Genomic DNA, 24,357 nt, shown 5'->3' on the forward strand with positions numbered 1-24,357 from the left:
GGTTCCTGGGGCGGGTGTGAACGATAAGAGCGTTCTGGTCCAATTTGGGGGCTGCCCCAGATAAAGATAAGATGGGGAGCGAGTTTGGGATGCAGGAGACAATTTGTTAAGGTTCACCTCCTTCATATAATATGGCAAATTTTCAGCGGCCCTCCGCAAGCCTTGGGGCAGAACAAAGTAGCCCCTGCTGCATGTGTGGTCCACATTGTTGGTCCTTGTGTGGTCACGGAATTTTTTCTTCCTCTCCAGCTGGTGAATTTGAGTGCTGAATCAGGACAAGGTTTTGGGTTTTTGTTTTTTTGTTGTTTTTGTTTTTCTATTTCTTTTTGTTTGTTTTGTTTTGTTTTGTTTTTGAGACGGAGTCTCGCTCTGTTACAAGGCTGAAGTGCGGTGGCGCGATCTCAGCTCATTGTAACCTCCGCCTCCCGAGTTCAAGCGATTCTCGTGCCTCAGCCTCCCGAGTAGCTGGGATTACAGGCATGTGCCACCACGCCCGGCTAATTTTTTTTAATAGAGATGGGGTTTCACAGTGTTCACCAGGATGGTCTTGATTTCTTGACCTCATGATCTGCCCGCCTTGGCCTCCCAAAGTGTTGGGATTACAGGCGTGAGCCACCGCGCCTGGCTTTTTTGTTTGTTTTTTGAGATGGTGTCTTGCTCTCATTGTCCCGACTGGAGTGCAATGGCTCAATCTCGGCTCACTGCAACCTCCGCCTCCGGGTTCAAGCGATTCTCCTTCCTCAGCCTTCCGAGTAGCTGGAATTACAGGCGCCTGCCACCACACTAGGCTAATTTTTTGCATTTTTAGTAGAGATGGGGTTTTGCCATGTTGGCCAGGCTGGGCTTGAACTCCTGACCTCAGGTGATCCACCCGCCTCGACCTCCCAAAGTGCTGGGATTACAGGCGTGAGCCACTGTGCCCGGCCCAGTTTTCCTATTTCTTTTTTTTTTTTTTTTTGAGACATTGTCTTGCTCTGTCGCCCAGGCTGGAGTGCAATGGTGGGATCTCAGCTCATTGCAACCTCCGCCTCCAGGATTCAAGCTATTCTGCCTCAGCCTCCCGAGTACCTGGGACTACAGGCGCCCGCCACCACGCCCAGCTAATTTTTGTATTTTTAGTAGAAATAGGGTTTCACCATATTGGCCAGGCTGATCTCGAACTTCTGACCTTGTGATCTGCCCAGCACCTCCCAAAGTGCTAAGATTACAGGCATTAGCCACCGTGCCTGGCCTTTTTTCCTTTTTTTTTTTTTTATTTTGAGATGGAGTTTTGCTCTTGTTGCCCAGGCTGGAGTGCAATGGTGCAATTTCGGCTCACCACAACCTCTGCCTCCCAGGTTCAAGCGATTCTCCTGCCTCAGCCTCGCGAGTAGCTGGGATTACAGGCATGCGCCACCACGCCCTGCTAATTTTGTATTTTTAGTAGAGACCGGGTTTCTCCATGTTGGTCAGGCTGGTCTCGAACTCCCGACCTCAGGTGATCCATCTGCCTTGGCCTCCCCAAGTGCTGGTATTACAGGCATGAGCCACCATGCCCGGCCTTTTTTCCTATTTCTTAAGCACCTACTGCATGTCAAGCAGTTTCCAAATGTTATCTCATTAACACCGGGTGCGGTGGCTCATGCCTGTAATCTCAGCACTTTGGGAGGCCAAGGGCAGATCACGAGGTCAGGAGATTGAGACCATCTTCTGGCTAACACGGTGAAACCCCGTCTCTACTAAAAATACAAAAAAAATTAGCCAGGAGTGGTGGCCTGCGCTTATAATCCCAGCTACTCAGGAGGCTGAGGCAGGAGAATCGCTTGAACACGGGAGGCAGAGGTTGCAGTGAGCCAAGATCACGCCACTTCACTCCAGCCTGGGCGACAGAGCGAGACTCTGTCTCAAAAAAAAAAAAAAAGGCCTAATGTTTTCTCATGCAAATCTCACAACAGCCCTATGCCTGGCAAACTTACCTCAGCTCAATTAGAAGCTCTCTGTGCCAAAAGAAACTCACAGAATTGGTGTCCAACCAGCCGGGCGCAGTGGCTCACGCTCATGCCTGTAATGTCAGCATTTTGGGAGGCCAAGGCAGGCAGATCACGAGGTCAGGAGATCAAGACCATCCTGGCTAACACGGTGAAACCCTGTCTCTACTAAAAATACAGAAAAAATAGCCAGGCGTGGTGGCGACCGCCTGTAGTCCCAGCTACTCGGGAGGCTGAGGCAGGAGAATGGCGTGAACCCAGGAGGCGCAGCTTGCAGTGAGCCAAGATCACGCCACTGCACTCCAGCCTAGGCGACAGAGCGAGACTCTGTCTCAAAAAAAAAGAATTGGGGTCCAACCACGTATCTGAAATGCGAGACAAACGTGTTCTCAATTTACAACAGCCCCCCTGCCCAAGCCTCTCATCACACTGTCCCCCGAGTTCAAAGGTCAGCACTTCAACGGACTTAACACAGTCCCCAAACGCAAGCCAACTTCTTCACCCTGGAAAGCACTAGCTGTTTTAAACAATGGCAGGGTTAGATTCTATGAATATTGCCCTTACTTTAGAACTTGACTCTAGAGATGCTTCTTTATTTTACCCCTATTTGATAGATGAAGAACCTGAAGTACAGAAAAGCTAAGTGACTTACCCAAGATCACACAGTCAACAGGCACTAGAATAGTTTGAAGCCAGGGCTGTGTGACTCACCAAAACCTGGATTTGATTCTCCTCCCTCTTCAGACTTTTCTCAGGTCAGAGCGGGTAAGTACTGTAAAGGGATGTGCCTGGGCTTTCAGCCTCTCCTGCCTCTTGACACTAGAATAGAGGCTGAGATGCTGCAGGGTGACCTACTTCCCAGGCTTCTGTTGCTTTTTAAAGATCCAGTCTCTGCTGGTGGCTTTGGGGGAGGAGGAGGTAGGGATGGCTCCATTAGCTTCCTGTGTTCCCTCCCCCCATACTCCATCCCCAAGGCCAAAGTCACACCTGGGCTAGCTTAGCATCCCCAAAGTAGGAGGGAGAGACCTTTCAGCCCATGTGCAAAGTAAAGCAGAAAAACCTTATTGTGTGTTAGCAGGAAGTGAAAGAGGAAAGGTATCCTATTATTATTTTTTTAATGTTTTGAGATGGAGTCTCTCTCTGTTGCCCAGGCTGGAGTGTAGTCACTGCAACCTCTGTCTCCCCGGTTCAAGCGATTCTCCTGACTCAGCCTCCCAAGTAGCTGGGATTACAGGCGTGGGCCACCACCCCCAACTAATTTTTGTATTTTTAGTAGACAGGGTTTCACCATGTTGGTCAGGCTGGTCTTGAACTCCTGACCTTGTGATCTGCCCGCCTTGGCCTCCCAAAGTGCTGGGATTATAGGCGTGAGCCACCACGACGGCTAGGCTGTTTTTTTTTTTGAGACGGAATCTCACTTTGTTGCTCAGGCTGAAGTATAGTGGCACAATCTCAGCTCACTGCAACCTTTGCCTTCTCAGATTCAGGACATTCTCCTGCCTCAGCCTCCCAAATAGCTGGTATTACAGGTGCGCGCCACCACGCCCAGCTAATTTTTTGTATTTTTAGTAGAGACAGGTTTGCACCACATTGGCCAGGCTGGTCTCGAACTCCTGGCCTCAAGTGATCCTCCTGCCTTGGCCTCCCAAAGTGCTGAGATTACAGGCGTGAGCCACTGCGCCCAGCCAACTTTTATTTTTTGTAGCAAGAAAGGTCTTGCTGTGTTGTCCAGGCTGGTCTCAAACTCCTGGGCTCAAGTGATCCACCTGTGTCTCGACCTCCCCAGTCACTGGGATTACAGATGTGAGCCACCATTCTTGGCAGGGCAGGGTTTTTGTCTGTTTGGGTAGCTGACTTCACATAGCAGATGCTCATCATTTGTTACATGAGTCAGTGCTCCACCCCAACCTGCACAGACTGCATCTGGCAAAATCTGAGAGCCTGTGGTGTACCAGGGTGGGCCCACCTCAGCCCACTCCCAGGACCACAGCCCTCTGCCTTCCACCCTCTACTTGCTGAGGCCGTGTTTCTCTGAGTCTTGGTCCTCTTTTGATTGAAAGTGGAAAGAGGGGCCAGGCACAGTGGCTCATGCCAGTAATCCCTGAGGCCACAGATCACTTGAGGTCAGGAAACCCCGGCTCTACCAAAAAGATAAAAATTAGCCAGGTGTGGTGGCACACTCATGTCGTCCCAGCTACTAGGGAAGCTAAGGCAGGAGAATTGCTTGAACCTGGGAGGCGGAGGTTGCAGTGAGCCCAGATTGCGCCATTGCACTCCAGCCTGGGGGCGGAGTGTGCCTCCGTCTCAAAAAAAAAAAAAAAAAAAAAAAGTGGAAGGAGGGGGCTGGGTGCAGTAGTTCACACCTGTAATCCCAGCACTTTGGCAGGCCAAGGCGGGAAGACGGTTTGAGCCCAGGAGTTCCCAACCAGCCTGAGCAACATGGTGAGACTTTGTCTCTACAAAAAATACAAAAAAAAAATGTGCCGTGTCTGATGGCACATGCCTGTAGACCTCACCCAGGAGGCTGAGGTGGGAGGATCGCTTCAGCCCAGGAGGTTGAGGCTGCAGTGAGCTGTAATCTCACCACTGCACTCCAGCCTAGGCAACAGAGGTAGACTTTATCTCAAAAAAAAAGAGAAAGTGGAAGAGGGCCCAGCCCTAAGCTGGGTAGGAGTGCCAAGGCTGCTCAGCTGCTGCCATTCCTGCCTAGGAAGACTGGGGTGAGCCTATAGCTGGGGGACCCCCCAACGTTGCTCCAGGTCCAGCAGGTTTGAGGAGTTGGGAGGCAAGGGCATCTTAAAACTTGTGTGGGTTTGGTGGAGAACAGGTGGAGCCAGGCAGCTTCCGGCTCCAACAGGATGGGCAGTGGAACCAGGAGGGCATGGAAGGGCTAGGTCTGTGCCAGTGATCATGTTCTGTAAGGTTGGACAGAGAACCCCCTTGCCCTCTTTCTCTTGAGGGTGTATGCATATGGAAGGGACAGACTCCAGCCTCCCTGGAAGGGCTTCAAGTAGCTAGAGGACTGAGTGGCCTTTCCCCCAGCGGAGCACACAGCCCCATGGAATCCAGCTCTCAGCACTCCTCACCTCCTCTGCTGCCGAGATGCAGTCCCCTCCACTCCCCTCCTCAGTCTCCCAGGTTCTACCCTCAGCCTCCTTCAGTCTATTCCCCACAGGAGCCGGAGGGATCCCCTGAAGATATAAAACGTATGATGTTGCAACCTCAAATACTCCCCAAAGCCTTCTCCTCACTTAAGAATAAAATCCCGGGCACGACGCAGTGGCTCAGGCCTGTAATCCCAGCACTTTGGGAGGCCGAGGTGGATCACCTGAGGTCAGGAGTTCGAGACCAGCCTGGCCAACATGGTGAAACCCTGTCTCTACTAACAATACAAAAATTAGCCAGGCATGGTGGCAGGCACCTGTAATCCCAGCTACTCGGGAGGCTGAGGCAGGAGAATGGCTTGATCCCAGGAGGCGGATGTTGCAGTGAGTCGAGATCGCGTCACTGCACTTCAGCCTGGGTGACAGAGACAAGACTCTGTCTCAAAAAAAAATAAAATAAATAAAATAAAATCCTGGGCCAGGAATGGCTCATACTGGTAATCCTAGCACTTTAGGAGGCCGAGGTGAGAGGGTTGCTTGAGCTTAGGAGTTGCAGACCAGCCTGGGAAACATAGGGAGACCCCATCTCTACAAAAAAATTAAAAAACTAGCAGAGCATGGTGGTGTGAACCTGTGGTCCCTGCTACTTGCAGGGCTGAGGTGGGAGGCCAGGAAGTGGAGGCTGCAATGAGGCAGTGAGCTGCAATCGTAGCACTGCATTCTAGCCTGGGCGACAGAGCGAGACCATCTCCAAAAAAAAAAAAAGTCCTGAATTCTCCCCCCCATAATCCATCCATCCATCCTCCTCACTTATGAGGCTCTCTTCAGGCCCAAGCCCTCTCCGACCTGGCTGTTCCCTCTGCCTGGGACTCTGACTCACCTCCCTCAGGACTCTAATCAAATGTCACCTAAAAGACATACCCCTCTCCTCCCTAGCTGCAAAAGGGCTTCCCCTTTTTGTTTGTGTCTGCCTCCTTCTGTAAGGGCAGGGAGGGTGTGGTCTGTGTGTTCCCAGCTGTGGTCCCGGAGCCTTGCAGAGCCCTGGCACATAATAGATGCTCCTAAGTGTCTGCTGAATGCGCAATGCAACAGCTTTGGCCAAGCCAAAATGGAACCGTGAAGAGAAAGTGAGCCTAAGGTGGCACGGTAGGGATGCAGCAGTAAGTGGAGACAGGTCCTGGAGAAAGTCCAGGCCTACAGGAGGGGATGTGCCCCTGTCCTTCCTACCCCTTTCATATCCTGCTCGTTATTGGGTCAGGCCCAGGCTTTGACAGGTACAATGCTAGCAACCAGGGGAAGGCTTAGTTAGGTCTGACAGCGCAAAGAAGACAAACCAAGCACACAGCTCCGGCACTAAGTCAAGTTCTTTACTTCCCAGAAGTGATGGCTAAGGGGAGGGAGGAGGGTGAGAAGAGGAAGACAGAAAGAGCCAGAGAGAATGAGGAGGTGAGAAGAGGGGGGACAGTAAACCACTGTTCTATGAAGTCTCACGAGGCAAGTGCTCAAGGTAAAAAAAGAGTCCTGGAGAATCGTCCACGGCTGCGGGAAGCATCTCGGTTTCCTTCTGCTTTTAAGTCCTCTCGGGGAAGGCTGCCGCCGCTGCCGCTGCATTAAATAGTTATGTACATCGCAGAGAGTCCCAGGCCATGGGCAGGCGGGGGAGGGGCGTCATTTCACCAGGGGCCGAGTTTTATCATCGTCACCGCACTGGTGAGCTTTGTACTTTTTCACTTCTGCCATGTACTTGGCCCATGCGTCACCTTTACTTGTTAATACCTGTGGAAGGGGGATACGGGTTAGGAGGGGGGGTGCCAGGAACCAGGGTCAGGACTGCCCTGACACAGGTGACCCATTCCCAGTGTCACCCGGAAGACTCTGGGTTTGAGCTAAAGATTGTAAAGTCAAGTTATCTGGGGACCCATTGACAGCCCTCCTATCCTGCCAGGCACACTCATCAAAGGCCTGGATACCAGACAGGGAGGGAGAAGGCTGCGCAAAAGCTGGAAGGGAAAGGCAATGTGGGTGGTCCCCCTGCACCAAGCCGGCTCACCTCATCCTCCGTCTTCTGCTTCTTGGCTACTATTCCCGTCTTGAGGGCTAGTTTGTTCCCGCCTCTGCGTTTGCCCACCTGGGTGAAGGGACAGAAGACTGCAACGGTTACAGGAGCCGGGACCGCCCTTGGCGGCGCTGAGGCCCACTACACCTTCCTAGCCCGGCCTGGTGGCCCGTCCTGACGCCGCGCCCAGCTCCGCCAGCCGGCCGACCTGCGCAGCAATCAGAGAGGAGCACACGCGACTCAGCGCCTGCCCTGGGCCCGCGGTGCCCTCCCAGGGAGCAAGAAGAGTGCCCACCTCAGTAGGGACCAGCTCTGTTCTCACTTTCCACACCAAGGCCTCACCCTCCCTAGCAGGGACCACAAGAGGTGGCAACAGCTCCCTTTATTGAGCACGTACTGTATGCCAAGCCCTGTGCCAAGTGCTGTGGATGTATCATCTCCTTTCATTTTCACAGCTACCCTAAGATGAAAGTTAGAACCACCCCCTTTTTGACCAGGCGCGGTGGCTCAGGCCTGTAATCCCAGCACTTTGGGAGGTGGAATCGGGTAGATCACCTGAAGTCAGGAGTTTGAGACTAGCCTGGCCAACATGGTGAAACCCCATCTCTACTAAAAATACAAAAAATTAGCCAGGAGTGGTGGTAGGCGCCTGTAATCCCAGCTACTCGGGAGGCTGAGGCAGAAGAATTGCTTGAACCTGGGAGGAGGAGGTTGCCGTGAGCCGAGGTTGCACCATTGCACTCCAGCCTGGGCAACAAGAACGAGACCCTGTCTCAAAAAAAAAAAAAAAAAGAAAAGAAAAAAGAACCACTCCCTTTTCATAGATGAGAAAAGTCTTTCGGAAGGAGACGTCATGCTAACAACAAACAATGGAGCTGATTCAGGGTCAGGTGGGTCGAAGCCTCTGGACAGCGTCCTTAGACATCAAGCAACATTGCCTTCCCTGTGCCTAGCCTGGCATGGCCTCTTTGAGGGTGCAGCCAAAATGGCCCCTCAATGAACAAATGAAAAAGATGCAACGACGACTGCTACTCCCATTCATGAAGGGATTCCACTCGCAGGTGTCACACCAACCCTGGTCCTGATGCTTTTCCTTCCTTACCCTTTCCTCAGAGTCTTCCTCTAGCCTTTCATCCTGTATCCCACCTTCTCCCATTGATTGAGGGCTTCCTGCGCTCCAGGGGCTCCAACAGGCTTCACACACAACCAGGCATTCAATAACCTGTGCTGCTGGGACTATTTCCTTTTTTTTTTTTTTTTTTGGAGACAGAGTCTTACTGTCCAGGCTGGAGTGCAGTGGCACGATCTCGGCTCACTGCAACCTCCACCTCCCAGGTTCAAGTGATTCTCCTGCCTCAGCCTCCCAAGTAGCTGGGATTACAGGTATGCACCACCATGCCTGGCTAATTTTTGTATTTTTAGTAGAGTCAGGGTTTCACCACGTTGGCCAGGCTGGTCTCCAACCCCTGACCTCAGATAATCTGCCTGCCTCGGCCTCCCAAAGTGCTGGGATTACAGGCATGAGCCACAGAGCCTGGCCTGCTGGGATTATTTCACACCGATTTTTTTTTTAAGATACTCTCTTGTTCTGTCATCCAGGCTAGAGCGCAGTGGTGCAATCACAGCTCACTGCAGCCTGAATCTCCTGGGCACAAGCGATCCTCCTGTCTCAGCCTCCTGGGTAGCTGGAGCTCCAGGCATGTATGGCACCATGCCCAACTAATTTTTTAATTTTTTTTGTAGAGATGCGTTTTTGCCATATTGTCCAGGCTGGTCTCCAACTCCTGGGCTTAAGCGATCCACCCACCTCGACCTCCCAAAATGTTGGAATTACAGGTGTGAGCCACTGCCCCCAATCCACGCCCATTTTTAACAAATGAAGAAACTGAGGCTTGCAGAGGTTAGATCACTTGCCCAAAATCACATGCTGGATCCAGAACTAGAGCCCCCAGTCTTGTTATTCTCAAGTCAACACTTTTTCCTCCACACTACAGGCACTTGATCTTAACACCACAGACATGGCAAGCTCAGAGCCAAAAATCAATATATGCCCTATTTACTTAATCCAGAGTTTCTCAACCTGGCACTAATAACATTTTGAGCTAGATTATTCTTTGTTTGGGGGTGGGAGGGCGCTGCCCCACGCATGGTAGGAAGTTGAGCAGCATCCCTGGCCTCTACCCATAGATGTCACTAGCACCCCCTCCCGCAGTTCTGACAACCAAAAATGTCTCCAGACTTTGCCAAATGTGGGGGTGGAGGGAACTGCCCCAATTGAGAACCACCAGTTTAGCCCTTCCTGGAAGACAGGCTCTGTGCTAACCACTTTTCCAGGATCACCTCATAAAACCCTCACCACATCAAGAGATGCGATGATGTCTATTTTTGCAACTAGGGAAAATGAGGGTAGGCAAACCCAGAGGCTCCAGGAAACCACCGATCTTGTCTGTAAGCTCACCACTGCATACCAGCACCTAGCACAACGCCTAGCACGAGGTAAATTGCTCAATAAATGGAGGTTGGTCGAATAAGATACAAGGAAGTCAAGCAATTGTCCTAGGTAAGTAATTGTTCTTACACAGTACGTGGTCTGAGTCTAACGCACATAGCTCAGAATCCAGACTTAAATTTACTCCCTTTCCTCACAATTAGTGGTGGTCCCATGACCCAAGGTCCGGGTACCACTCAAACAGGAATCCTGATATCCACGTTTCCTCATTCTCCACAGTGCTGATTCCTAGGCAATTCCTCAGCTCCCAGTTCCCACGGGCAGGCTCCTGGAGTCCCCACTTCCGCCCCCAGACCCCAGTTGTCGGGAATCCAAGTTCCACATCCTCAGCGGGTGACCCGGACGGGCCCCTCATTCAGAACGGAAAGTGGACCTCGGTCCCGATCCCCCTTCACGGGCCCCGACTCCCGCTGCCAGGACAGGCCGTGGCGCCCGCCCCCACCCCCACGGCTCCTTACGAAGCTAAGTGTGGAGCCCGGACCGCCCTTCCTCTTCGGATCCCCGGGGCCAGCGGCGGCGGCCGACTGGTCGGGTCGCTGCGGACCCGGGGGCGGCTCCTCCTGCCGCTGCCGCTGCTCCTCCTCCATCTTCCGCTTGAACAGCTCCAGGAAGCTGCCGTCGTTGGCGAACAAGTTCACGCCGCCCGACACCGGGCTCGAACCCGCGCCCGACACCTCCTCGTCCCCGCTCTCGGGCGACGTCCCCGGTCCCGACTCAGCCCAACGGCTCCCGCCACCGCCACCGCCCGCGGGGCCCGGCGCCTCCCGGCCCGGAGGCTCCGCCCGTCTCCCTCGGGCAGCCATTTTGTCGCCAGGTGCCGCGCAAAGGACTCTGGGAAGGCCGCTCCGGCCCCGCGCTTGGCGCCCGACTCGCCTCGTCCCGAACAATGCATGCCGGGAAGAGAGGTCCGGCCCTCCAGCGTCCGCAGCGGGGGCGGGGCGAATGAGGGCACCAACCCGAAGGGGCGGGGCTAGGGGGAGGAGCCCCCGTCTCGCGGGTTTTTTTGTTTGTTTTTTTTTTTTCTTTTTTTTTCAGACGGAGTTTCCCTCTTGTTTCCCAGGCTGGAGTGCAATGGCGCGATCTCGGCTCACCGCAACCTCCACCTCCCAGGTTCAAGCGATTCTCCTGCCTCAGCCTCTCGAGTAGCTGGGATTACAGACATGCGCCACCACGCCCAGCTAATTTTGTATTTTTAGTAGAGACGGGATTTCTCCATGCTGGTCAGGCTGGTGATCTCCCGACCTCAGGTGATCCACCCGGCTCGGCCTCCCAAACTGCTGGGATTACAGGCGTGAGCCACTGCGCCCGGCCTTGTTTTTTAAAAATTAGAGACGGGCGCCTGGCTATATTGCCCAGGCTGGTCTCGAACTCCTGGCCTCCAGCGATACTCCTGCCTTGGCCTCCCCTCCCAAAGTGTTGGGATTACAGGCCTGAGCCATCGGGCCCAGTCTTGCTGTTTTGTTTTTTGGTTTTTTGTCTTGTTTTGGAGACAGAGTCACACTCCGTCTCCGAGGCTGGAGTGCAAAGGCATGATCACGGCTCACTTCGACCTCTCAGGGCTGAGGCGATCCTCCCACCACAGCCTCCCGAGTAGCTGGAAACACAGGCATGCGCCACTACGCCTGGCTAATTTATTTTATTTACTTATTTATTTATTTGTTTATTTATTTATATTTGTGGAGACGGGGTTTTGTCATGTTGCCCAGGCTGTTCTCAAACTCCTAGGCTCCAGCAGTCCTTTTACCTCAGCCTCCCAAAGTGCTGGGATTACAGGCGTGAGCCGCCGAGCCCTGCCTCTCGGGTTTTCAAAATTCAGCAGTACTCAGGCTGGTGTTCCCCAGACAGGGGCTCCCGGAGAATGAGACTGTCGTCTGAGACTGGGGCTGTAGCTTGCTCTCTGGAGTTGGTTTCACTTGGGGCTAGGAACAGATTCGCTTTCCAGGGCTAGAATCCCCGTCTGACGACACCAAGAATAATCTCTATGAGGGGAAGGACCTCATTTGGGGCTGTGTGCTCAGCTGACACCTGGGAACTAGAGTCCCTAACTGGGGAATAGACAGCATGTCTAGTCTGGGCCCCCCAAGTAGAAATAGGGGTATCTTTAGGTTGGGTACCCATCTCTGGGATAATGCTCACATTTATTGGGGACATAGCTGGCTCTGTGGAGCTGAGGTCCCCGTCTGAGAATCAGCTTACTTTTTTATTTTATTATTGTTATTATTACTTTATTTTGTTTCATTTTATTTTATTTTATTTCATTTTCTGAGACGGAGTCTCGCTCTGTCGCCCAGGCTGGAGTGCAGTGGCATGATCTCGGCTCACTGCAACCTCCACCTCCCGAGTTCAAGCGATTCTTCTGCCTCAACCTGGTCTCGAATTCCTGACCTCGTGATCTGCCTGCCTCGGCCTCCCAAAGTGTTGGGATTACAGGCGTGAGCCAACGCGCCCAGCCTAATTTATTTATTTATTTATTTATTTATTTATTTATTTAGAGACGGAGTTTCACTCTTTCACCCAGGCTGGAGTGGAGTGAAGTGGCGCAATCTCGGCTCGCTGCAACCTCTGCCCTCCGGGTTCAAGCGATTCTCCTACTTCAGCCTCCTGAGTAGCCGGGATTACAGGCGCGTGCCACCACGCCCGGCTAATTTTTGTATTTTTAGTAGAGACGGGGGTTTCGCCATCTTGGCCAGGCTGGTCCCGAACTCTTGACCTCAGGTGATCCACCCTACTCGGCCTCCCAAAGTGGTAGGATTACAGGCGTGGGCCACCGCGCCCGTCCCGAGAATCAGCTTATTTATGACCTGTAGTATTCAGATGAAGTCGGGGTTATTTCTAGTCTCTAGTCTCCTTCTAAAGTTAAGAGTGTCATGGGCTGGGGTCTCCATCAAGGGCCTGGAACTCAGCTTCTGTTCCTGCTCTAAGACAGAGGTTCAAACATGAAATATCGTATACTGGAGTCCTCTTGAAATACAAGGAGGCTTTTAGGAATTCCTTCTACGAAACGGAGCGCAATTGCAGGAATGGTGTCTGCTAGGTATGGGAGATCAGGGCGTACAGGACAAGACTCTGTAGACTCGCCCACTCTAAGCCACTATCAGCCCAGGGAACTATCGCCAACCAACGGAGTCAATTCGTCTATGATTGGTTTGCGGCAAGAGCCAAGTGGCTCACAGCCTATTGAATAACAGAGGGGGCGGACCTGAGGTGAGGTTGGGACCTAACGTGAAGAATAGAGGGAAAATGATGGACATAAAGTTGAGCCTATGGAGTCAGGCCAAGGAGGACCGGCACTCTAACTTCACCGAAAGGGCATGGACTGGGTGTTTGGCTGGTTGCTAAGGAGAGGTTGGCGCTACCGGAACATAAGAGTGATTGGTGTAAGTAAGAAAAGACATAGCCAATGAAAGGAGAGCTGCAAGACCTAGGGCCCAATCAGTGAAGGGGAGTAGCCTAGACCGTACCGATGTGTTCATTAGGTAGGGGGAACCCTTGGAAAATTATAGACCAGAAGTTGACAAAGTGAACCCTGGAAGCAAAGAATAGTGAAAATATAATTTATATTTATCCTAAAAGGCAAGTAATGAGGAAATTAACTCATGCTCTTAGCTTCGATAGGAATGTAATAGAGAATTTCCCCTGTAGGTGCTTCGTATGGTGCGCTCCGCTGGATCACGTGAGCCAGTTCCAAAATGGCGGCAGGGGTGGCCGGGTGGGGGGTTGAGGCAGAGGAGTTCGAAGATGCGCCTGATGTGGAGCCGCTGGAGCCTACACTTAGCAACATCATCGAGCAGCGCAGCCTGAAGTGGATCTTCGTCGGGGGCAAGGGTGGTGTGGGCAAGACCACCTGCAGGTAAGGAGGCTGCGGCGGGGTCCAGGAGGCGTGTAGGATATACCACTGGGCGAAGGGGAGGCCAAGAACCGGGTTTTCCACCACGACCGGGGCATGGGGGCTGGCGGGGGTCTTTGGGTTTCACTCTCTGGAAGTTACCTGGAGCAAATGAGAAAGACCTCAATGCAGCCCTAGCACCCTCTGAGTTGGACCATCCGTGTTGGGGCTCAAGTGCCGAACCACAGTGAACTCAGCGCCCGGGGGACGGGGAAGCACTTAGATGTCCCCATCAGCTGGACCGTACCTGAGTGAATCTAGAGTTGTGGGTGAGGGCGGCACCAGAACAAGCAATCCTAGTTTGGTGAACCTTGGTGTTTTATGCCCAAGGCGAGAGTGAAGGTGGAAAGCGAGGGAGAGGGCACATGATCAGAGTGTCCCAGGCAGCTACAGGCAGGAGGTGTCCGTTGGGCAGATTATCCTAGACAAGCAGACTGAACCATCCTGTGCTTACCAGGGAATGCAGGGGACCCCTTAGCTTATTAAGGAAGGGGGCACGGAGTCAAGCTATGCTGGCTGGACAGCTGGGCCATGCCACCGTGTGTCCAGCAAAGAAGAAGCAGGCACTAGGCCAGACAGACTCACTCAGCTGAACCTTGCCTCTCTAGTCCACATAGAGAGGTCAGTAGATAAAACAGAGAGGGTTCCTTTGTAGGCACTGAGGCTCAATCCCACTGTAACCCATACTCTCCTCTCAAGGCCCCTGCTGATCCGGGTCACCTGCTCCAGGGAACCTACCACTCCCCTTGCAGACCCAGGGAACAGAGCCCATCCCCTCATCCCCTATCTTTTGACTTTTCCTTTACTCAGCTGCAGCCTGGCAGTCCAGCTCTCCAAGGGGCGTGAGAGTGTTCTGATCATCTCCACAGACCCAGCTCACAACATCTCAGATGCTTTTGACCAGAAGTTCTCAAAGGTGCCTACCAAGGTCAAAGGCTATGACAACCTCTTTGCTATGGTGAGTGGAGCAAGGCTTAGCCCCCACTTCTGGGAAAAGCTTCTTCCAGCCTTTCTTGTGCACACACACCAGCAACCACCGTGTCCTATCCACTCTATATCCTGTGTCTCTCCTGTTTCACCCCTTCCTCAACATACTCACAAGGGAAGCAATAAGGAATTGCAGAGCAGGAAGCACACCAGAGTGCCTGAAGCTTAGTGAGCCAGGGTAGGGAAGGAGAAGTTGGAGAGACCAATCAGAGCCACATGGTGTGGGACCTTATGGGCCACGCTAAGAAGTTTGGCATTGACTCCAAGCTATTAACGGGAAGCTGTTTGTTTTAAGCAGGGCAATGTCATGGCCAAATTCATGTTTGAAAAGTACCCTCCGACGGCCAGGTGGAGATTTAATTGTCAGTCAGGGTAGAAGCAGGGAAACTAACAAGGAGATTGGGGATGTAACCAGTTGAGAGATGACAACATCCTGGACTCTGGTGAAGGCAGAATGTTGGGGGAGAAGTAGTCAGATTTGAGATTTTTTTTTTTAGACACTCAAGACTCCTCTGTCTCCCAGGCTGGAGTGCAGTGACCCGATCTAGGCTCACTGCAACCTCCACCTCCCAGGTTCAAGCAGTGCTCCTGCCTCAGCCTCCCGAGTAGCTGGCATTACAGGCTTGTGCCACCACTGCCTGTTAATTTTGTTATTTTTAGTAGAGACAGGTTTTCACCATGTTGGCCAGGCTGGTCTCAAACTCCTGACCTCAAGTGATCTGACTGCCTCGGCCTCCCACAGTGCTGGGATTACAGGCATGAGCCACCACATCGCACCAGGGATGTATTTTGGAAGTAAACCAGTAAGATGACTTGGGTGAGAGAAAGAAATGAATTGATTACATGTCTTTCTTGTCTCTAAGCAGCTGGGATGGGGAAAACTAGGAAAGGAGTAGGTTTAGAATGAACAAATAAAGAATTTCATTTTGTCTACAGTGAATCTGAGTTGCCTACTGGAAATCCAAGTGAAAACATCATGACAATAGCTTGTTTATGTGAGTCTGGAGCCCAGAGGAGGTTGGCGTTGATTTGGAAGTCACTGTCCCAAGGGTGGCATTTAAAGCTGTGTGAGGGCTGGGCATGGTGGCTCACTCCTGTAATCCTAGCACTTTGAGAAGCCAAGGTGGGTGGATCACTTGAGGTCAGGAGTGAGACCAACCTGGCCAACATGGTGAAACCCCGTCACTACTAAAAATATAAAACAGCTGGGCATGGTGGCAGGTGCCTGTAATACCAGCTACTCAGGAAGCTAAGGTAGGAGAATCGCTAGAACCCAGGAAGCAGAGATTCTCCTGCCTCAGCCTCCGGAGTAGCTGGGATTACAGGTGCCTACCACCATGCCCGGCTAATTTTTGTATTTTTAGTAGAGACGAGGTTTTCCCACATCTCAAAAAAAAAAAAAAAATAGGCTGGGCGCGTTGGCTCACTCCTGTCATCCCAGCACTTTGGGAGGCCGAGGCGGGTGGATCACAAGGTCAGGAGATCAAGACCCTCCTGGCTAACACGGTGAAACCCTGTCTCTACTAAAAATACAAAAAATAGCCGGGCGTGGTGGCAGGCGCCTTTAGTCCCAGCTGCTCAGGAGGCTGAGGCAGGAGAGTGGCGTGAACCCGGGAGGCGGAGCTTGCAGTGAGCTGAGATTGTGCCACTGCATTTCAGCCTGGGCAACAGAGCAAGATTCCATCTCAAAAAAATAAATAAATAAAGGCCGGGCACAGTGGCTCAATCTGTAATCCCAGCACTTTGGGAGGCTGAGGCGGGCAGATCACAAGGTCAGGAGATTGAGACCATCTTGGCTAACATGGTGAAACCTCGTCTCTACTAAAAATACAAAAAAATTAGCCAGGCGTGGTGGCGGGCACCTGTAGTCCCAGCTACTCAGGAGGCTGAGGCAGGAGAATGGCGTGAACCTGGGAGGCGGAGCTTGCAGTGAGCCGAGATCACACCACTTTTTTACAGCCTGAACGACAGAGCGAGACTCAACAAAAAATAATAAATAAAAATAAAATAAAATAAAGAGATGCTGCAGAGTGAGGATGCTGGCAGAGGACAGTCCTCAGGTGGGATGAGCTCCAACCAGCATACAGACCCAGAACTTGGGCACTGCCAGGGTCAGGGACTGGGAGGGAAACAGGAGGAATTGGGGCACTTCCTGGGCAGAGATGAGGGTGGTGGCAGCCAATGGCTTCTCTTTCTCACCAAGGAACAGGCAAGGGTCTCAGCAGTGAATGGGATAGAAGTTTGAGGAGGGAGAAAATGCCACATAAACACTTCTTAAGGTAGCAGGGGGAACCAGAATTGTCTGGATCGTCAAGTGCCCATTGGAGATTTGTGTTCAGAAGAGGGGAGCAAGGGCCAGGCGTGGTGGCTCATGCCTGTAATCCCAGCACTTCGGGAGGCTGAGGTGGGTGGATCACAAGGTCAGGAGTTAAAGACCAGCCTGGGCAAGATGGTGGAACTCCATCTCTACTAAAAATACAAAAATTAGCTGGGCACAGTGGCTCACGCCTGTAATCCCAGCACTATGGGAGCTGAGGCAGGTGGATCACGAGATCAGGAGATTGAGACCAGCCTGGCTAACAGGGTGAAACCCCATCTCTACTAAAAATACAAAAAGTTAGCCGGGCGTGGTGGCGGGTGCCTTTAATCCCAGTTATTCGGGAGGCTGAGGCAGGATAATGGCGTGAACGCAGGAGGTGGAGCTTGCAGTGAGCCTAGATCGCGCCACTGCACTCCAGCCTGGGTGACAGAGCAAGACTCCATCTCAAAAAAAAAAAATACAAAAATAAGCTGGGCGCGGTGGCTCACGCCTGTAATCCCAGCACTTTGGGAGGCTGAGGCGGGCAGATCACTTGAGGTCTGGAGTTCGAGACCAGCTTGACCAATATGGTGAAACCCCGTCTCTACTAAAAATACAAAAATTAGCCTTGCGTGGTAGCCGGCACCTGTAGTCCCAGCTACACGGGAGGCTGAGGCAGGAGAATTGCTTGAACCTGGGAGGCGGAGGTTGCAGTGAGCCGAGATCATGCCACTGCACTCCAGCCTGGGAGACAGAGCAAGACACCATCTGAAAAAAAAAAATTAGCCGGGCCTGGTGGTGGACACCTATAATCCCAGATACTCGGGAGGCTGAGGCAAAGAATTGCTTGAACCTGGGAGGCTGAGGTCGCAGTGAGTCGAGATTGCGCCACTGCACTCTAACCTGGGTGACAGAGCGAGACTCCGTCTCCAAAAGGGTGGGGAGCAAGATGGGAATACTCTTCAGGAGTGTTCAGCCCTCAAGTGCAGTGATACTAAAGAGCTAGAAAGCCATACCTATAATTTCAGTGCTTGCAGAGACTGAGACAAGAGGATCACTTGAGGTCAGGAGTTCAAGACCAGCCTGGGCAACAAAGGGAGACCCTTTCTCTACAAAAAACAAACAAAATTAGCTGGGCATGGTGGTGTGTGCCTATAGTCCCAGTAAGTCGGTAGGTTGAGGCAGGAGGATCCTTTGAGCCTAAGAGTTTGAGGCTGCAATGAGCTATGTATGAGATGCTATCTCTTTTTTTTTTTTTTTTTTTTTTTTTGAGACTGAGTTTCACTCTGTCGCCCAGGCTGGAGTGCAGCAGTGTGATCTCAGCTCACTGCAACCTCCACCTTCTGAGTTTAAGCGATTCTCCTGCCTCAGCCTCCCAAGTAGCTGTGATTACAGGCGCCCGCCACCACATCTGGCTAATTTTTGTTTTTGGGGGGTTTTTGTTTGTTTGTTTGTTTTGAGACAGAGTCTTACTCTGTCGCCCAGGATGGAGTGCAGTGGCGCAATCTCGGTTCACTGCAACCTCTCCCTCCTGATTTCAAGTGATTCTCCTGCCTCAGCCTCCCGAGTAGCTGGGACTACAGGTGCATGCCACCACGCCCGGCTAATTTTTAGTATTTTTAATGGAGACGGGGTTTCACCATGTTAGCCAGGATGGTCTCGATCTCCTGACCTCGTGATCCACCCACCTTGGCCTCCCAAAGTGCTGGGATTACAGGCGTGAGCCACCGCGCCTGGCCTGTATTTTTTTTTTAGTAGAGACGGGGTTTCAACATGTTGGCCGGGCTGTTTTCAATCTCCTGACCTCAAATGATCTGCCCAGCTTGGCCTCCTAATACACTGGGATTACAAGTGTGAGCTACCGCGCCCAGCCAAGACGCTGTCTCTAAAAGAAAGAAAAAAAAAAGCTGCAAGTAACCAGAGTGGGGGATTTTGCCAACAGCAGGGGGAAAGGGAGTGTTTGCAGAGGGAACTTGTAGAGGCTGGGCTGGATAAGGGTGCCAGCCGAGAGGAACACTGACAGTTTACAGGGGCCAAGTGAGGGGATGAAGTAGTCCAAAGAGGCTTAGAATACATGAAGCATAAGAAGAGGTTGCAGTGATGAGTGGGCAAGCTCCCCAACAGGGAATGACCCCTAAGGCCAGCGAGTTGGGTACTTCCCCATGGGACCCATGAAGTCACCAAGAAGAGGTGACAAAGGAGGAAGATAAAGAGGGAGACATTGGCCGGGCATGGTGGCTCATACCTGTAATCCCAGCACTTTGGGAGGCTGAGGTGGGCGGATCACCCGAGGTTGGGAGTTGAAGACCAGCTTGACCAACATAGAGAAACCCTGTCTCTACTAAAAATACAAAATTAGCTGGGGTGGTGGCGCATGCCTGTAATCCCAGCTACTCAGGAGGCTGAGGCAGGAGAATCACTTGAACCCTGGAGGCGGAGGTTGCAGTGAGCCAAGATCATGCCATTGTCCAGCCTAGACAACAAGAGCGAAACTCCGTCTCAAAAAAAAAAAAAAAAATTACAAAAAATTAACCAGGCATGGCCGGGCGTGATGGCTCATGCCTGTAATCCCAGCACTTTGGGAGGCCGAGGTGGGCAGATCACGAGGTCAGGAGATTGAGACCATCCTGGCTAACACAGTGAAACCCCGTCTCTACTAAAAATAAAAAAATTAGCTGGGTGTGGTGGCGGGCGCCTGTAGTCACAGCTACTCACTGCACTCCAGCCTGGGTGACAGAGCGAGACTCCATCTCAAAAAAAAAAAAAAAAAAAAAAGCCAGGCATGGTGGGGCATGCCTATAGTCTCAGCTACTCGGGAGGCTGAGGCAGCAGAATCCTTGAACCCAGAAGGCGGAGGTTACAGTGAGCCGCAATCGCACCACTGCACTCCGGCCTAGGCAACAAGATCAAAACTCCGTCTCGGGGAAAAAAAAAAAAGAGGGAGGCATTGAGTCTGAGACTGGCCAGGGACCCCAGCCATGGCCATACCTTCATAGATTCTACATACATGTTTGTGTTTTGTTTTGTTGTTTGTTTTTTGAGACAGAGTCTCGCTCTGTCACCAGGCTGGAGTGTAATGGCGTGATCGTGGCTCACTGTAACCTCCGCCTCCCGGGTTCAAGCGATTCCCCTGCCTCAACCTCCAGAGTAGCTGGGATTATAGGCACCCGCCACTATGCATAGCTAATTTTTGTATTTTTAGTAGAGACAGGGTTTCACCATGTTGGCCAGGCTGGCCTTGAACTCCCGACCTCAGGTAATCTGCCCGCCTCCGCTTCCCAAAGGGCTGGAATTACTGTCATAAGGTGTACGGTGCCTGGCCGGATTCTCCATATGTGTTGACGACTTCTGTGCCAGGCACTGTTCATGCTAAGTGCTGAGGACACAGCAGTGAGCTAGATGGTAAAACCCCTGCCCTTGAGGGGCAGACATTCCTGCTATGGAGACAGATGATAAACATGATAAGGGAATCATGAGGGATGTGAGGAAGGGCTAATTTTGTTTTTCAGATAGGTCTTGTTATATTGCCCAGGCTGGTGTCCAACTCCTGGGCTCAAGCGATCCTCCCATCTCATTCTCCTGAGTACCTGGGACTATAGGTGTGAGCTATCCTGCCCAGCTCCTAAGGGCTAAACCTTAAGGAGAAAGGAAGGCAGGGCAGGGGGTGTCAGTGGATCTGTGCTGTTATTTAGGGTGGTCAAGGAATCTCTCAGTGGAGGGATGAATGATCCGGAAGAGGTCATGGCCCAGTCATGGGAGTCTCTGGGGTTGCAAGTGGCAGGTTGCAAGTGGGGAGTAGCAGTGTAAATGACCCGCAGTGGGTTTAAGCTTCCCTTTGAGGGCCCTGGGCACAGCTTGCAATTTTCCCCTTGTTTTTGACCCTTTATGCAACCATACAAAACCCTAAGTGCTACCTCAGGGTCCCCTCAGCCGTGACCTAATGAAACGCCTGTGGTCAGAGCCCGCCACAGGCTCCCTCTGGCCCTGTGTCCGGGTAGGAAGGCTCCCCCTGGCCCTGTGCCCAGGTAGGAAGGCTCCCCCAGCAGTAGCAGCAACCTCAGTCTCATCCCTTTGGCCCCCAGGAGATTGACCCCAGCCTGGGCGTGGCAGAGCTGCCTGACGAGTTCTTCGAGGAGGACAACATGCTGAGCATGGGCAAGAAGATGATGCAGGAGGCCATGAGCGCATTTCCCGGCATCGATGAGGCCATGAGCTATGCCGAGGTCATGAGGTCAGGCCCAGCCAGCAGGGGTGGGGGCTGCCTGGGGAAGGGGAAGAGCGGACACAGAGGGCCTGACCCCTGTCTCCCCTCAGGCTGGTGAAGGGCATGAACTTCTCGGTGGTGGTATTTGACACGGCACCCACGGGCCACACACTGAGGCTGCTCAACTTCCCCACCATCGTGGAGCGGGGCCTGGGCCGGCTTATGCAGATCAAGAACCAGATCAGCCCTTTCATCTCACAGGCAGGCGGCGGGGGCCCCCACCTGCACCATCCGGGCAGCCGGGAGTGGGAGTAGGCCCGGGCCCCCAGACCCTCAAATGCGCACTAACAATTCCCTTTCCTTCCCACCCCTTCTCTCTCTGGGCTTCTCCTTGGAGGGGATGGGACGGAGCTGTCTTTCCTCCCCGACAGGCAGGACTCAGTGTCCCTGCCCCTGCCCACTAAATACCCTAGACAGAGCCAGAAAGCACATTCCAGAACCAGGCAACCTGCCTTCAAACCCTCTACACTTACCATGTGACCCAACTGCTGTGTGACCTCAAGCAAATCACTTCACCTCTCTGGGCCTCACCTTCCTTGTCTTGCAAATGGAGATCATGAGAGTGCCCCATGGGTTATTATTATTATTATTATTTGACACGGAGTCTCACTCTGTCGCCCAGGCTGGAGTGCAGTGGTGCGATCTCGGCTCATTGCAACCTCCACCTCCTGGGTTCAAGTGATTCTCGTGCCTCTGCCTCCCAAGTAGCTGGGACTACAGACGTGTACCACCATGCCCAGCTAATTTTTGTACTTTTTGTAGAGATAGGGTTTTGCCATGTTGCCCAGGCTGGTCTTGAACTCCTGGCCTCAAGCAGTACACCCACCTCGACCTCCCAGAGTGCTGGGATTACAGGCATGAGCCACTGTGCCCAGCCCCCATGGGTTATTATTACGATGACAACCCTAAAGCCCCCACAGTGCTGCACACCACCAGCACCACCCACCATGGTGTATGTGCACGTGTGGGTGCGTGTGTGTCCCCTGTGGGGACCTGTGCCTCAGGTGGTAACACTGAGCACTTACTATGTGCCAGACACTATTCTGAGCACATTATATACATCAGCTCATCTGGTACAACAGGTCTGGGAGGTAAAGTTTAGAGATGGGGAAACTGAGGCTCCAGGAGGTCAAGCCCCTTAGCTATGGTTTCCTAGAAATGGCAAAGCTGAGGCCGGCCGCGGTGGCTCACGCCTGTAATCCTAGGACTTCGCAAGGCCGAGGCGGGTGGATTGCCTGAGGTCAGGAGTTCAAGACCAGCCTGGCCAAAAAGGTGAAACCCCACCTGTACTAAAAATACAAAAATTAGCTGGGCATAGTGGCACGCACCGGTAATCCCAGCTACTCAGGAGGCTGAGGCAGGAGAATCGCTGGAACCCAGGAGGCGGAGGTTGCAGTGAGCCAAAATCATGCCATTGTACTCCAGCCTGGGCCACAGAGTGAGACTCCATTTCAAAAAAAAAGAAATGGCAAAGCTAGTATTTGACCAACCCAAGGAATCTGCATGTGGGCCTGAGCCTTTAACCACTGGGAGGCATCAGGAGTCATCCCTCGGGTGTTTAGTGAACCCCCAACCCAGGAGGTTTAAGGAGCCCCAGGTAAGCTATGAGCCCTCCCACATTCCCCCTGCAGATGTGCAACATGCTGGGCCTGGGGGACATGAACGCAGACCAGCTGGCCTCCAAGCTGGAGGAGACGCTGCCCGTCATCCGCTCAGTCAGCGAACAGTTCAAGGACCCTGTGAGTGGTGGTCTGGCTGGCGGTGAGAGGGCCGGGGGCTGAGGACGGGGCAGACCCCGCCCTTCACTGTCCTCTCTCATGCCCTGTAGGAGCAGACAACTTTCATCTGCGTATGCATTGCTGAGTTCCTGTCCCTGTATGAGACAGAGAGGCTGATCCAGGAGCTGGCCAAGTGCAAGATTGACACGCACAATATCATTGTCAACCAGCTCGTCTTCCCTGACCCCGAGAAGCCCTGCAAGATGTGTGAGGCCCGCCACAAGATCCAGGCCAAGTATCTGGACCAGGTGTGCCCACCCACCCAACACTGGCTCAGCAGAGGCGCCTCTCAGCAGAGGCACCTCTGCCCCTTTATTCTCTGATCTTTTGCTCCACCTTCTGGCCCTCTGCCCCAGCCTCCTGCCCTTCGCCCCCACATTTCAGATCCTTCACCCTTATTCCGGCCATAGAGGACTGTGGCTGGCCTGGCCTAGGTCCCTGTGACCCTGGAGAGCAGGGGGTCTAGCCCAGTGATCTCTGACCATAGTGATCCAACTCCCACTTATGACACCTTAAGCTCCTGCCCTATATTCTCTCCCTGACCCTGGAAGCTTCCTAGCTTTACCCCTTCTGTTGACCCACGCTCTGTCTCTGCCTTCCTGCCTGCTGACCACTGCCTTCTACCCTCTGCCCTGGCTGCAGATGGAGGACCTGTATGAAGACTTCCACATCGTGAAGCTGCCGCTGTTACCCCATGAGGTGCGGGGGGCAGACAAGGTCAACACCTTCTCGGCCCTCCTCCTGGAGCCCTACAAGCCCCCCAGTGCCCAGTAGCACAGCTGCCAGCCCCAACTGCTGCCATTTCACACTCACCCTCCACCCTCCCCACCCCTCGGGGCAGAGTTTGCACAAAGTCCCCCTGATAATACAGGGGGAGCCACTTGGGCAGGAGGCAGGGAGGGGTCCATTCCCCCTGGTGGGGCTGGTGGGGAGCTGTAGTTGCCCCCTACCTCTCCCACCTCTTGCTCTTCAATAAAATGATCTTAAACTGCTGTAGTGTTGACATTGGGAGGTGAGGGTAAGCACCTTTATGTACAGTTGCACAGGTTGTGCACTGGACAGAAGTGTCACATCTAGAGGGGCCCATTCACAACAGAGACCTAATAGAGAGGCATGTTTATTGTGGTAGCTTTGAAAGGAGGGTGTCTTGGGTGAGAGATACGTTTGTCTCATTCTGTGTGGGTTGAGGTGTCCCTGCTGGGCCTGTGAAGCCTGGAATGGAAGACAGAGGCATTTGCCCACTTTCTTGGAGGCTCAGAGCGTGGGAACCGGGAGGCCCCTTGGCCAGCCCCAGGCTGGTGGGGAGCGGAGCGGATTAGGCCGGCAGTGGGCCCAGTGCTGCCTGCTGTTTGGTTTGGGAATTAGTGGGCACCCTGGGGAGAGGCCAGGCCTGCCAGACTGGGGATTAACAGTCTCCACCCCCCAACTCCTGCCCCCATGGGATGGCATCAGCCCCTCCCAGCAAAGGGCTGCAGCAAGGGGGCTGGTTAGTGGGCAGGGTGACAGA

The 24,357-nt window shown here is 53.0% G+C and overlaps 2 protein-coding genes across 4 annotated transcripts; one reads left to right on the plus strand and one right to left on the minus strand.

The window, feature by feature from the left end:
• Window positions 1-6,417: 6,417 nt before the first annotated feature.
• TRIR (telomerase RNA component interacting RNase) lies at window positions 6,418-10,523 on the minus strand. 2 transcript variants are annotated; one of them, XM_002828731.4, is made up of 3 exons: window positions 10,095-10,523; window positions 7,122-7,199; window positions 6,418-6,847 (listed from the first exon to the last, which is right to left on the minus strand). In XM_002828731.4, the coding sequence occupies exons 1-3, from the start codon at window positions 10,437-10,439 to the stop codon at window positions 6,740-6,742; spliced, it is 531 nt and encodes a 176-aa protein (XP_002828777.1). In that variant the 5' UTR covers window positions 10,440-10,523; the 3' UTR covers window positions 6,418-6,739. The 2 variants fall into 2 exon arrangements, with proteins under 2 accessions (XP_002828777.1, XP_054395808.1); XM_054539833.2 differs by lacking the exon at window positions 6,418-6,847 and having other exon boundaries at window positions 7,123-7,199; window positions 10,118-10,515.
• Window positions 10,524-10,582: 59 nt separating this feature from the next.
• On the plus strand, window positions 10,583-23,842 carry GET3 (guided entry of tail-anchored proteins factor 3, ATPase). 2 transcript variants are annotated; one of them, XM_063719991.1, is made up of 8 exons: window positions 10,583-10,746; window positions 13,279-13,486; window positions 14,333-14,480; window positions 20,891-21,039; window positions 21,123-21,273; window positions 22,704-22,811; window positions 22,901-23,098; window positions 23,493-23,842. In XM_063719991.1, the coding sequence occupies exons 2-8, from the start codon at window positions 13,326-13,328 to the stop codon at window positions 23,622-23,624; spliced, it is 1,047 nt and encodes a 348-aa protein (XP_063576061.1). In that variant the 5' UTR covers window positions 10,583-10,746; window positions 13,279-13,325; the 3' UTR covers window positions 23,625-23,842. The 2 variants fall into 2 exon arrangements, with proteins under 2 accessions (XP_063576061.1, XP_009251121.1); XM_009252846.3 differs by lacking the exon at window positions 10,583-10,746 and adding an exon at window positions 11,904-13,013.
• Window positions 23,843-24,357: the final 515 nt, after the last annotated feature.

Source organism: Pongo abelii, chromosome 20, assembly GCF_028885655.2.
Source record: "Pongo abelii isolate AG06213 chromosome 20, NHGRI_mPonAbe1-v2.0_pri, whole genome shotgun sequence".
Lineage (NCBI taxonomy): Eukaryota > Metazoa > Chordata > Mammalia > Primates > Hominidae > Pongo > Pongo abelii.